Source organism: Macrobrachium rosenbergii, chromosome 41 (assembly GCF_040412425.1).
Source record: "Macrobrachium rosenbergii isolate ZJJX-2024 chromosome 41, ASM4041242v1, whole genome shotgun sequence".
NCBI classification, from domain to species: Eukaryota; Metazoa; Arthropoda; class Malacostraca; order Decapoda; family Palaemonidae; genus Macrobrachium; species Macrobrachium rosenbergii.
The window spans coordinates 95,460,488-95,473,591 of record NC_089781.1 but is presented as its reverse complement, the minus strand read 5'-3'; the positions used below and the strand labels follow the sequence as shown (position 1 = coordinate 95,473,591).

Here is a 13,104-nt window from a genome sequence, read left to right as displayed (position 1 = left end):
CGAGCTAACAATGTAATCTGTGAAAGCCTTATATTCCTCTGATGGCTGAGACAGGCAGTTTCATTCATCAGCATAAAAACAACAGATAATAATAAGCCACTGACATAAAAACTGGATCAATGTCCCTTTCAGGGAACAAGATAAAAAGCGAATTTCATGTGGCAAGGACAGGTTTGTGTCAACCACCAGCAAGGTTTTGTGAAGATCAATGAATTTATAATCACTCTTCAGAATTTTTGGGTAACCTCCAAACTAACCACATTTATTCCCTTATCCACAATTTGTGGTTGTTCACAAGCCACCTGGGACCTAATAATTCATACAAAAGAGGGATTGCTGCATGTGATCAATAGGGTTATCATGAAACAACTAGAAGTACTACACTTTTAACAATAAGTGCTGTAATTTCTTTACTACAGTCTTTCTTTCTTTCTCTTTCAACTCTGCCAGACCTAGGTTAAGACCGAGAACAAATGTTCACTTATCTGTGTTTCAAACTTATGTGGTAACAACCCATGTCAGAGATAAAAGGGAGTATAGAGGGGCTAAACATAAAAACGAAAGATACCTGAGCAAACCAAAGAAAAGAATTTAATGATCTTAACTTTACTCAGCAGTGACTGTGGCAAAGGATTAATAAAAAGATAATGTACTCCAAGTGCTACATTTCTTTCCATCTTGAAACAGATGCACTACCATAAATATATATATACATTTATACAGATACCATCAACTTGATTATGGGCATAACAAACATATCATTAATTCAAAGTACTCATCTCCTAACAAAATGGTCTACAGTACTAAAATATGCTCTCCAGAACTCACGTTTTCAGTGATGTAGTAAATTGCAACATACAGTACATATAAACAAAATGCTGTACAATTAACACATTGTCTGTTATTGTACTTGCATTGGTATTAAAGAATACAACCTACTTTTCTTGCATTCTTGCAATAAACATGTAACATTCATATATTTCCTGCATGAGTGTTTGAAAACATGTAAACTATACCAGTGAAGTCCTAAAGACAAAGTGGATTACAGGTAGTTTGTGAACACTGAGTAATCATGGAAATGAACTCCTTGTATATTCAGAGAGGAACTTCAGTTTATACAAATTATTATGTCTTTCCCTGAAATATCACAGTAAATGACTGCCAGACTAATTAACATTATAACCAGTATTGCCGCTCATAAGGTCTCTAGCAATCATGTGACAAGCACAGTAGATGAATAGCTAAATTCTCAGTTGCAGCTGATACAGTCAACACTGAATCTCCCTGAATTAATTATGGCTGCATTTTATGCTAACACAGAATCTGTATTATGTTTACAAATTCACGTGGTGTTTACAGTTTATAAGACATGAAATCTAAAGTAAATTTGCTCAACAAAGAGTTGAAATGCAACTTAAGGCTACACCAATAGTTAAAAAATTTCAATGCTGTGTTACCAGTCTTTAAAAATTTATCATCAATTAGGTGCTGAATCTGAAAAAATTATTTTTATGTACCTATTATTTCACTAACATCATTATAAAGCTAATTTCATTCTTTGGTTTTACAAGAGAATAATTTTTAAAGAATTCAATAACTTGATGCTACTGTGCCTGAAGAAAACTATTAGCTCTTCTGCAGAGGATAAGTAATTATGGCCAACATGAATAGACTGTGAACTACATTACAGCTTACGCACAAGTTCCTAAGCATTGCCAACCTCCTCATTACAAAGGATGTACAAAAATGAGAAAAAAAGAAATCATCTAAAACCCATAGATGAAATTCCAAAAGTTTCTGAGAGAAACGAAAGGGCAGAGAAATGACATAACTTAAAATCTTTTGAAAAACAAGTTTAGCCACCACAGAAGTACTTGCTAAAAGTACAACTGTTTGGAAACTAACAAAAAGATAGGACTATGAACACCTTTAATATAAAGTTCTCCACATCTGATCATCTGTCTACCACTGCATCATCAGTGCAATCAATAACCTTAGATTTACTGGTTTCTATGTCGTAACAGATATGGGAAGTGTATACATCGTACATAAGCGAGATGCTGTTGTCGTAAAGGACCCGGTACTTTGTTGGCAACCAGTAAAAGTTAATCACCTGAGCAGGAGGCCAAATGACCCACTCTGCTGCATATAGCCTCCAACTTTTATCTTGTAAGTCCGAGATTAACTCTTCAAAGTCACCTCCCTTGAAGAATCCAAGAGATACTAGGAAGAATACCAGGCACACGGGAGAAAATAGCAACTGATCTACAAGTAGCTTCTTTGCAACAACTTTCATAGTTCTTCCTGGAAGCTTCTTATCCAGCAATTTGTACCTAGAAAAAGAATGCAGGGGTTTTATAAATTTGGGGTGACTAAAATTTTCAATAAACTGTACAGCAATTTAAATACTTTGCTTATTCAGCAGGCACAATTGCATATATATTACGAAATACATTGCATAACATAGGGTGCAAGCATCACACCCACCCATTCCCAATCAAAGGTTCCTAAGTCTTGGAATGAAAATATGTCCTGGGTTTCTCCAAAACAAGAAAATAAAGATTCTTCTTTGCGATGCTGCAGCACTGAAATGTGGTCCTTAAAAAGTACAAAACTTTGCAAATAGTCTTCGAAAAATGAAACCATTAAAATAGTTTCACATATACAGCATATAGATTCCCAATGAATTTCAAGGCTTTGTGTCGTCTGATATTTTGAAAATGATCTTCCTTATTCTTTAAATATTAATTAACAGTTTTCTTCTAAAACCACATGCTACTATTTTATTTCTATCTTCCTAGAATAATCAGCACTTTATGCATCACTACCACCAAAATACCAACTGCTGAAGCAATTACAAAATATTATACAGTATTGATGCTCACAATATACAGTAATAACATTTACTAATGTTTTGGAAATGCTCCTTGCACTCGTGAATAGCAATACCAAAACATACAGTACCATTATTTGTTTCATAACTTCAATACAATCACTCCCTATGCTGTACTATGAAGGAAAAACTAGCATCAGAGCTTCATAAAAGTGGTAGATCTGTTTCATCACACCTCACTAGCTAGCGATCTTCATGGGAGGGATGAAGTTTCCTAACCAATGATATCACTCACTCAAATGACTGAGCTCTGACTGTAACTCGTTTGTTAACTCTATGGGAAAATAAATATCAATACCAGGACCAATCAGTATTATTCACCTGTGGGGCTGGCTATACAAACTAATTCCATAAGCCAATTTGCAAAGTGAAAATAATTTAGGGTTGATACACTGCTTTGTGGACCTGGATACCCAGGATGTTTCCATGAACCATATAATTTGCATACTGTATATACTTTATGATGGCATGGAAAGCTGCATGTAACCTGTACAGTATACAAAATAACAATTCAACTATGTGCAAGGACTGCTCTGGTGTATGAAAAAAAAACTGACTGAATACTGAAATGAAAAAGAATTAACATCTCTATCTAGTGTCATAATTATGGAGGGAAATGGGAGGTAATTACAGTACATACTTTATGATGACATTATACAAAAAACAATTCAACTGTGTGCAGGGACTGCTCAGCTATATGAATAAAAAAATGACCTTGAATATTGATATAAAAAAAGAATCAACTTTTCTATCTAGTGTTACGCTGAAATAAGGAGGGGAGTGGGAGGTAATTGCAGTAGCCTCGCACAAAAGCCTGAACATTATGAAACTCAATATTAAGCATGTTCATCTAGAATCTACTGAATAAATCCATGATAATGCCCATTTCTAGATTTGTCTGTAACATACCAATGATGGCAGAGGGCACCAACTGTCATGCCACTGCAAGTTATGTGTCGGGTCCGGGCAGCATCCCAGGATGTCTGCTTCCCTGCTGAGATGTTATATCGTTGCTGAAGGACGTCGCCAGTACCTGAAAACAATATAGACTTTATAAAATCAGTTACAGATTAATTAAACTTAAGAATAATAAATAAACATCATAAAAAAGTTCTTAAAAATGCAATACAGTGAACGCCCCCACCCCCGGTATTCGCGGGGGATGTGTACCACATCCCCCCCGTGAATAGCTAAAACCCTTCTAGCACTGCCTATTTTGATAGTTCAGACAAAAAACAAACTGAAAATGCTTATACAGGTAACAAACTAAAAATGCTTATACTGTACAGGTATTATACAACTTACAATGGGGTTAGGTTCCAAAAAAAACCACTGTTTGTTAGAAAAAACGTAAGAAATACCAAAATGTAAATGCCTAGCCTCACTAGAACATGTACAGGTTGACCATCACTAATCCGGCATCACTAACACTTAGCCATTTATTAGGCTAGAATACACGAAACCCAATAGCTACACATCATCTTAGTTAAAATATCCCATAAATATGGTTGGATAATAAAGCCTTCCTACACTATAAAGTATACTCTATACATGCACGGTATTTAGTAATTTTATTAATTCCATCTGTTAAAAAGTAATGATAAAAGTGGTTAGTACGTTATACTCTGCAAAATGATTCAAACAAAGTGACTTACGATAATTCAGTGCAAAGAGAAATTGAATAACAGACAAGAATTAGCTTAGCCAGTATACTGCTACACTATGGTATACTGTACACATATACAGTAGCATAGCCTACATGATACTGTGCTCTATATTCAAAACTATTGGGTGAAAGAATACAAACGTCAACATAATGAATATGCATCTTTTTTTTTTACCATGGATCTTTTAAAATGTTATGCCTACATTCACTGTATCCAATAATATTATATATATTCTTATATTGCTTTTAAAGTATTATAAACTGCGGTCATAGCAATCAATGTTTTGGTTTGGAAATCGTTTCTACGGTGTTTATTTCACCATATTTAATTCAGTTCAGAGTGCTTTTCTTGCTTCTAGTTAGCGTAAATGTATCTCTAGATACTTTATTAATATGGGGCAAGGTTATTTTTCATTATACAAAGTGTTTTTAAGTCAAAATATAGCTAAAATACGTCTCGTTGTGAAATTAATTTATCTATTATTTTCATTAGCAGAAGGCGATGGCGTAAATGCTCAGATACTTTATTTATATGTATTTGTTTTGTATAAAAAAATTCAGTAGAAGATCCGTTTGCTATGCCATTTGCTATTTTCACTTGATTTCATCATAATACGAGCTCTATGTATTTACTGTTTATCGGTGTAAAAATAACAGTAATGTGTTCTTTCATGCCCAGTAGTTTTGATCAAAATACTTTCACTCCCATTTTAATTACAATTGAGTTTCATCCATGTTACAGATGCACGATAATTTACAGTATAGTCATTAGCAGCTTGAACATTGTTTTCTCAGCTTCAGCTACAACTTGCAGCTTAAATTTAGCAGTATATTTCCTTGATGATCTTTTATCCATACTGAATAAGGGTATAATGTAAAATTATATCAGTCCTGTTCTACTTAACGTCATTTGTGCCATAACATATGGTAATTGTTTATTACCGTACGATGGTTGAAAAACATAAATGGCTGTTGTCATCCGATTCGGTTATAAGCAAAAAACAGTTTCTTGGTCGGTTGTTTATGGCTGTACGCATTTACGCAAGAGTATAACGTTACTGACAATACTTTTATCATTCTCTTTTACTTTTTTAACTAGAAGATGGGGTAAAGAGATGGAGGAAAAGTTGTCTATTGTAATTTGGTCTCTCTCACTGCCTGATTATGCTGCTGCCTGCGCGAAATTTAAAAATATTTTATAAATAATATTGTCGTATTGGTATTAATTGCCTACCCCCATTGCAAAATCAAATTATCGTAAGGTGAATTATTGTAACTCGAGCATTACATGAGTATTTTAATAGTTTTATTACAAAAAGTGCATTTAGTCATGAAAATGAGATGAAAATACAGTATTTAGTGAATATTTCTCAGTGAAAAATACCGCGAATGGGCAAATTTTCCGTGAATAATGGGTAGATAAGTTCCAAAGAGAAATCCGTGAATACGTGAGTATGCGAATCGTGAGAATGCGAATGTGGGGGGGGGTTTACTGTAGTATACAAAATTCAGCCTATTTTGTACTCAGGAAATTTTTGTTTCTCTCCTTCCTGAAAAGAAATGGCAATCAGCAACTTAAACTAAAATTTATGGACAAATCACCAGCCTTGGGAATTTAGTAGTCTCATTCTCTGTCAAATCTGATCTTAAAGCTGAGAAAAACTGAGGATGGGATGGGCAAACTTCCACTATAAGTAATAAGTTAAATTGAAAAAGAATTATTATTGTTTTTCAAGAAAATACATTTGTTTCACAACAAACCGATTACAATTTACCACAATCCCAGTTTAGGTGGGAATGATCAAGCTGCTACAAACCACAAACTGGTTAAGTAAAACCCATAGGATCCAACTGAGAGTTCCCTGGGATATATCTTAGGCATATGAACCACGATTCTTATGGATACAAGTTGTTTCGAGAAACAAAAAGCCCAGTATACAGAGAAGGCAGAAAATCCTTTATAGCCTAATCATGGTATGAGAGTGATGTAAAGTGAAGGGGGCAGTGTACTGGTAACAGATACTTGGTTGTCTTCGTGACAAAATTGCTACAAGAAAACACTTACCACCTCCAAATGGTCTGTATATCATACTTATGACAGTGAGCAGTACACTGACTTGTCACGTATTTCCAAAACTCAGAAGACTTATTGTCTTCAGAATACGGAGAGTCAGATAAACCTGGTCTAAAGGGTTTCATGAAGACTTACATTCCTTAGGACCATAGAAAAGACCATATCTTACGGCTCTAAAGGGCACTTATGAAACTCCTCTCAGTGCTAACATACCTGCTTCCATTCTACTGAGGAATCTAAATCAAGGCCACTGAGATCAACACTCAACAAAGAGTCCATATAAACCTCATATGTTTGAGAATAACAACTTCCTTTACCATTTTAGAGGCTAAAGATAGTCAGCTATCTGCTGAAAATGGAATGAGTGAATTAAAACCTTTTCCACCGAACCAATTAAAGTGAGAATTCCAGTATGCATGGATCAGAGATAGCCTCAGATCCATTCGCCCAAAAGCCTTGCTTATAACTTCTACTGAACAGTCTCCAGGCATGAACAGTTCAGCATTTCCAGACTCCTGTGTCATGTGAGGAAGTGAAATTGCCATATTAACTATCCCCACTAAAGCCTCTGAAGGAGACTATACAAAATTTATGGTGTCACCTCTTATTAGTTAGCAAGTTGTCTAACCATCACCAATTAATTATGCAAACTATAAACAAAAGTGGTCCCCAAAATCAGGATACAAAGACTTTTCCCTGGACGTTATTACTGGATAATGATGACCATATCAGTTGCAAACTATAAGAATCTCTTGCTTTTTTCTATGTCCTCCTACAAGGAAGTTATGGAGTAGCTAGCCAGTTTCCTTAAAAAGCCATGGTTATCAGTTAATTGGTGTTCCTTATCCACAGGGCAATTGTTTGTCACTGTCAAAACTCCTTACCATTTCCTATCTGATAACAAACCAATGCCACTGCTCTATATTCAATGACATGTTGTGGTTGATTTTGCATTGACAAGCAATTGAGTTTATCATTCAATAACCATTTCCCAGCTATCACTGAATGATGAACAGAAACTCTTGGTAGCAAGCAATGATGATTTATGTGAGGATGAACAAGCAGAAAATGTAATGAAAAAGCAGGCTCATATTCCATGCAAATGGATATCCATTAAGTAATGAGACCCACAGCAGAAAATAATTTCTAGAAAAGGAAGCTGATGCAACCTTCTTTCCCCGGAATAGTTCATTCCTGTTTTTTCTGCCCTGGGAACAAAAGTTATACAGCACTCTAAATGTATTATGCTTGGTACCTGCGTATGCCACAATGTACACCCACAATATCAATGGGCAAACTTGGGCACCTATGTGATAAAGGCACTGCAAAGATTACTTTCCTTTAATACATATAACATACAGAATTTCTCATAATACAAACAACTGGAAATGCATCCTTATCTTAGTACATGGCTAATCATCAACACCTAACAATTTTGACTTAATTAATAATAAATCTACGATTAATATTAGTTGCTCATAATTTCTTGGTGAAATTGCAAAAAGAGTCCAAATACATTACAGTATTCACTTTACCTGACAGTGTAAGGGATATTACAACATTTGTTATAAAAAGATGTTTGTTAAAAGCAGCATTTACTCTGCTTCGAAGACGTGTTGAGAAGCCCAATGGGCTTAGTAAAACTTTCCTCAAAACTGCAAATCCAGAAGACATGGCTGGAAAATATAAATAAAAAAATAGAATCAAATAATTGCAGAGTAACAATGATCATGGTAATCATTTTGCTAGGTAATTCATAACATGAGAGAATGCCTTTTAATAAACTGCATTACAAGACTAATAGCAATTTGAGACATGCTTATACTGTAACTTGAGGGAGAGTCTTTTGTTACATACTGTACTTGCAGCAAAAAATGAAAGATGAAAAACTAAATAATATAATGTTGTTTCACAAAAACAAACCATGACTTCACAGTGAACAAACCATTTCTGAATTCAACTACCTTGTCCCCTGCAATAACAGAGCACAGTAGCTATTAAGCTGTCTTTTAAAATATTATCTACTAGGTGCAAAGTTATATGAAAGATTCACACCTTAAGAAAAAGGGCAGAAACATATGAACAGTCACAGTTGATGGATACTAATGCAGTGACTAGCAAATGCATAATTTTTCCTAAGATTATGCTTGATGGCTAAGCCAGTGCTAACTCTACTTATATAGCATTGAGACGGTATAATTACATGAGTATTATGATTACTTCCTAAAATATGAGAACAGAAACATAAGAACAGTCACAGTTGCTCAATGCTAATTCAGTGACCAGAAAATGCAGACATCCCTACCAACTTGAAAATATACATACTGACTTTGCAGCTTATTTAGTGCTGAAATAGTATAATTAATGAAATATTGCAACTACTTCCTGTCAAACCAAACAATGCCAGCCAAGATAAACTGTTGTATATGCTAAGAAAACTGAATTTCAGAGGTGAAAAGTTGCATTAACAGAGCTTCCAAAACACGAAACGCCAACGAACTCGTCTGATAGAGCAGCAAGGTTATTTTGAAATGGCACACATAAGAACACGAAATTAGCCTTCAAAATTAAGGACATGTGCAGGATTACAATACAGGACACCCAAAGGTGACAGTGGCATAAAAACATGCAAGATATGAGCAATAAAATTTTAATATATAAAATTTAAAACACTGTGTGCTAGGTACTTTTGGGGGTAATGGAAAGGACAGGTTCATTACCAAATGAAAATGCCAGGCTGGTCAAACTGAAGAACTGCAAATGGCTTCCAAACAGCACGGACACATTTTGGCTTTTTCTGTGGTTACATCATCCTCATGAGGATCACCATCTGGAAAACAATGAATAGACCATGAGTGTGCTGAAAATGCTAGAGAAATAGTAGATACAGACCTACATGGAATTTTGTTCATATTGCTAAATCCTAAAAATTACTTTTTTCATTTCTATCACCAGAAATAAATTCCTCTAACTTTTCATCAGCCGGCCGCGGGAATTGAACTCCGGCCCATCGAGTGACAGTCTGTCATAATCGATAGTCAGTTTCTACCTTACATTTAACATACTGTTTGGTATGTGGTACACACTACAGGTAATAAAGAGACAAAAATAAGCTGTTTGCCTCAAGAATGATGGTAAAAATATGCAAAAAGAAACCCAAAAAATTGAAAAACATGTTTTATGTGCATAATAGATAACCACCATGAGAAAAAAAAATTAAAAAGCATAAATATATGTCACTGTACAAAAGTGAGGCATTTCACTTACAAATAAATATAAAACTATGAATATAAGGTACTTTTCATTGGATGCAAATCTGACAAACCTGTTACACATTCAAGGAAAAAAACAAAAGCGGGGATTTAACTTTGTCACTTTTTGCCCAAGTTTTCCAACATGACCTAAGGTAAAATAGGAACGAAAACTTATACAGTTTAAAAATATTTAAACAATAGCTTAACCTAACTTGACCTGTAAATATCTCACTTATTCAGGGCCTATTAACAATGGTAGCCTTTATAACAAACTTGCCCCTCACTCTAAATGCAGAAAAAAACCACATTAATGACAATCAGAGCTAACCCATTCTACTTAGGAGCTGGCGTTACACTAGCCTAGTCTACCACATGATAGGGAGGTCTTCAGTCATAAAATTCTTGTTTAGGCTAGGCTAAAACTTAACTGCTCATAATCAGTAAGCTACCTTAACCTCACCGGGGAACAACGCAAGAATATAAGGAAAAGAAAGAAAATTTGTAAAACTGTGTTCTTCTCAAATTATACAGCCTACACCCTTTAATATAAAACTGTGTTTTTCTCAAATTATACAGCCTACACCCTTTATTATAAAACTGTGCTTTTCTCAAATTATACAGCCTACACCCTTTATTATAAAACTGTTTTTTCTCAAATTATACAGCCTACACCCTTTAATATAAAACTGTTTTTCTCAAATTATACAGCCTACACCCTTTATTATAAAACTGTTTTTTCTCAAATTATACAGCCTACACCCTTTATTATAAAACTGTTTTTTCTCAAATTATACAGCCTACACCCTTTATTATAAAACTGTTTTTCTCAAATTATACAGCCTACACCCTTTATTATAAAACTGTTTTTTTCTCAAATTATACAGCCTACACCCTTTAATATAAAACTGTTTTTCTCAAATTATACAGCCTACACCCTTTATTATAAAACTGTTTTTCTCAAATTATACAGCCTACACCCTTTATTATAAAACTGTTTTTCTCAAATTATACAGCCTACACCTTTATTATAAAACTGTTTTTTCTCAAATTATACAGCCTACACCCTTTATTATAAAACTGTTTTTCTCAAATTATACAGCCTACACCCTTTATTATAAAACTGTTTTTTCTCAAATTATACAGCCTACACCTTTATTATAAAACTGTTTTTCTCAGATTATAAGCCTACACCCTTTATTATAAAACTGTGCTTTTCTCAAATTATACAGCCTACACCCTTTATTATAAAACTGTTTTTTTCTCAAATTATACAGCCTACACCCTTTATTATAAAACTGTTTTTCTCAAATTATACAGCCTACACCCTTTATTATAAAACTGTTTTTTCTCAGATTATACAGCCTACACCCTTTATTATAAAACTGTGCTTTTCTCAAATTATACAGCCTACACCCTTTATTATAAAACTGTTTTTTCTCAAATTATACAGCCTACACCCTTTAATATAAAACTTTTTCTCAAAACTACACCCTCTATTATAAAACTGTTTTTCTCAAATTATACAGCCTACACCCTTTACAATGTTCCTTAGTCAAGACAATTTTCAAAGCAAGTGCAGAGTAGACATTTCTGTAGTGGTATTTCAGAGGGAACATGACCTACCCAGACTTTCCACTACCTAACCTAACTTCGGATGCAGTGTCCTAACCTAGCCGGGGGGGGGGACTTTGCCCCCTTCTGGACCCCCCTCCCAACAAGAATTCATAATCTGATGTTCATAATGTGCAGGCTAGGTTAGGCTACGGCTCACTGGACTGCAGTCACTGAGCGTAGCCTGGCCTACTAACCTACGAAGGGCAATCATAGCAGCCTGCAATTTTGTAACACTATGCCAGCCTACGGTAGGCCATATTTACGACTTTGCTTTCTAAAAAAAGTGTAAAAAATTATTATTTGGTATATTATTATAAAATCCATCGCTTAAAACTATTACACACATAAATAAATACAAAAAAGCTTAAACAATCGAAATGCGGACCTTAGCAGCCATGCTTAATCTACGGTACCTTAAAATGCCAAGCTCATAAATAAACTATTTTAAGCATCTATTACAATAATAATGGATGTAAAAATAAGATAATTAAGAATAACGAGACAACTACAAGTTATCCTTACTACTGCTCTTCATACGTTGCCAAAAACACCAGTTTAAACTGCCAGGGACGTGTTACATCATCGCCTTCACTCGACTATTCTGCAATCGGCATTCGTGATAGTAGTAGTAGTAATGGGAGGCATCGGCATATGTAACGGCCCTTCCTTTTACGTTCAAATTTACCTATGTGCTTGTTTAAGTTTAATTTATTCTGCGGTGCCATATGAATTATGAATGCTTTCCATCAATGTCTTTTGCTTCCTACTTTCCCCTCCTTGACACCAGTTTTGCCTGTAATTGTGTTTTAAGTTTATTCTCCCTATAGTGCCGTTATGAATTAAGTGTTTTTCATCCATATCATTGTCTTCTCAATGTTCTGTCTAGACAGAGAATGGTTTCTTGTTCTCAGTTTCCCGTCTAGGCAGAGCTATGAGAAGCAAGACGTTAATTATTAGTTTCAACTTCGTCTTCCTGAAATGGGTGCTCTATGAATCTAAATGTTTCTGACGTTGTTATACAGTGGGTAACGAGGTTAAAAAAAAATGCTCTTAATTTTCATTTATCTCTTCGCTATATTCAGGCTCTTCTACAATTCTTCTACAGTTATTTAGCTTTACCTTGTTCAGCCTAGCTTTATTAATCCAATGTTTTTGTTACCATTCTATACTACAAGGTTTCTTCTCATATTTTTCTTAAATTTCTTACAGTTATTCATTATGATTTTCCATACATTTCTCATTGCCATGATTTTCTGTCCCTTTTTTTTTTAAAGATTTCCTTGACTGATTTTCTTTGATTGCTTAATTTGGCTTCAATTTAGGCCTAAGTCCTTCGAATGCTCTTTAATTTGCATAATCCAAGGTGCTTTCGTGGTTTAGTACTAGTGTAAGACATGTTTGATAGTCACTTTCTTTGGTGTGATTCTTTCATGTTGTTCTGTGGCGATCTTTCATTAATTAAACCTTGATGTTTTATGTTCTTTCTGTTCTTATCCTGTATATGTATTGTATATTGGATTTTAATTGGTCGAAACCTACCCAAATATTGGTGGATAACGCAGGAATAAATATCTGTCAGAATAATATTATCATTAAAATTGCC

At 34.5% G+C, this 13,104-nt stretch overlaps 1 protein-coding gene across 1 annotated transcript; it reads right to left on the bottom strand.

The window, feature by feature from the left end:
- Positions 1 to 650: 650 nt before the first annotated feature.
- On the bottom strand, positions 651 to 12,137 carry LOC136827022 (mpv17-like protein 2). The gene is made up of 5 exons (XM_067084708.1): positions 12,024 to 12,137; positions 9,354 to 9,463; positions 8,169 to 8,309; positions 3,803 to 3,926; positions 651 to 2,333 (listed from the first exon to the last, which is right to left on the bottom strand). The coding sequence occupies exons 3-5, from the start codon at positions 8,305 to 8,307 to the stop codon at positions 1,955 to 1,957; spliced, it is 642 nt and encodes a 213-aa protein (XP_066940809.1). The 5' UTR covers positions 8,308 to 8,309; positions 9,354 to 9,463; positions 12,024 to 12,137; the 3' UTR covers positions 651 to 1,954.
- Between the last annotated feature and the right edge of the window lie 967 nt (positions 12,138 to 13,104).

Coding starts and splice junctions, on each gene's coding strand:
- LOC136827022 (XM_067084708.1), bottom strand. CDS start 8,307: ATGTCTTCTGGATTTGCAGTTTTGAGGAAAGTTTTACTAAGCCCATTG. Junction 3,927..8,168: donor AATATCCCTTACACTGTCAG/GTAAAGTGAATA, acceptor TATTGTTTTCAG/GTACTGGCGACGTCCTTCAG. Junction 2,334..3,802: donor GGTGCCCTCTGCCATCATTG/GTATGTTACAGA, acceptor TTCTTTTTCTAG/GTACAAATTGCTGGATAAGA.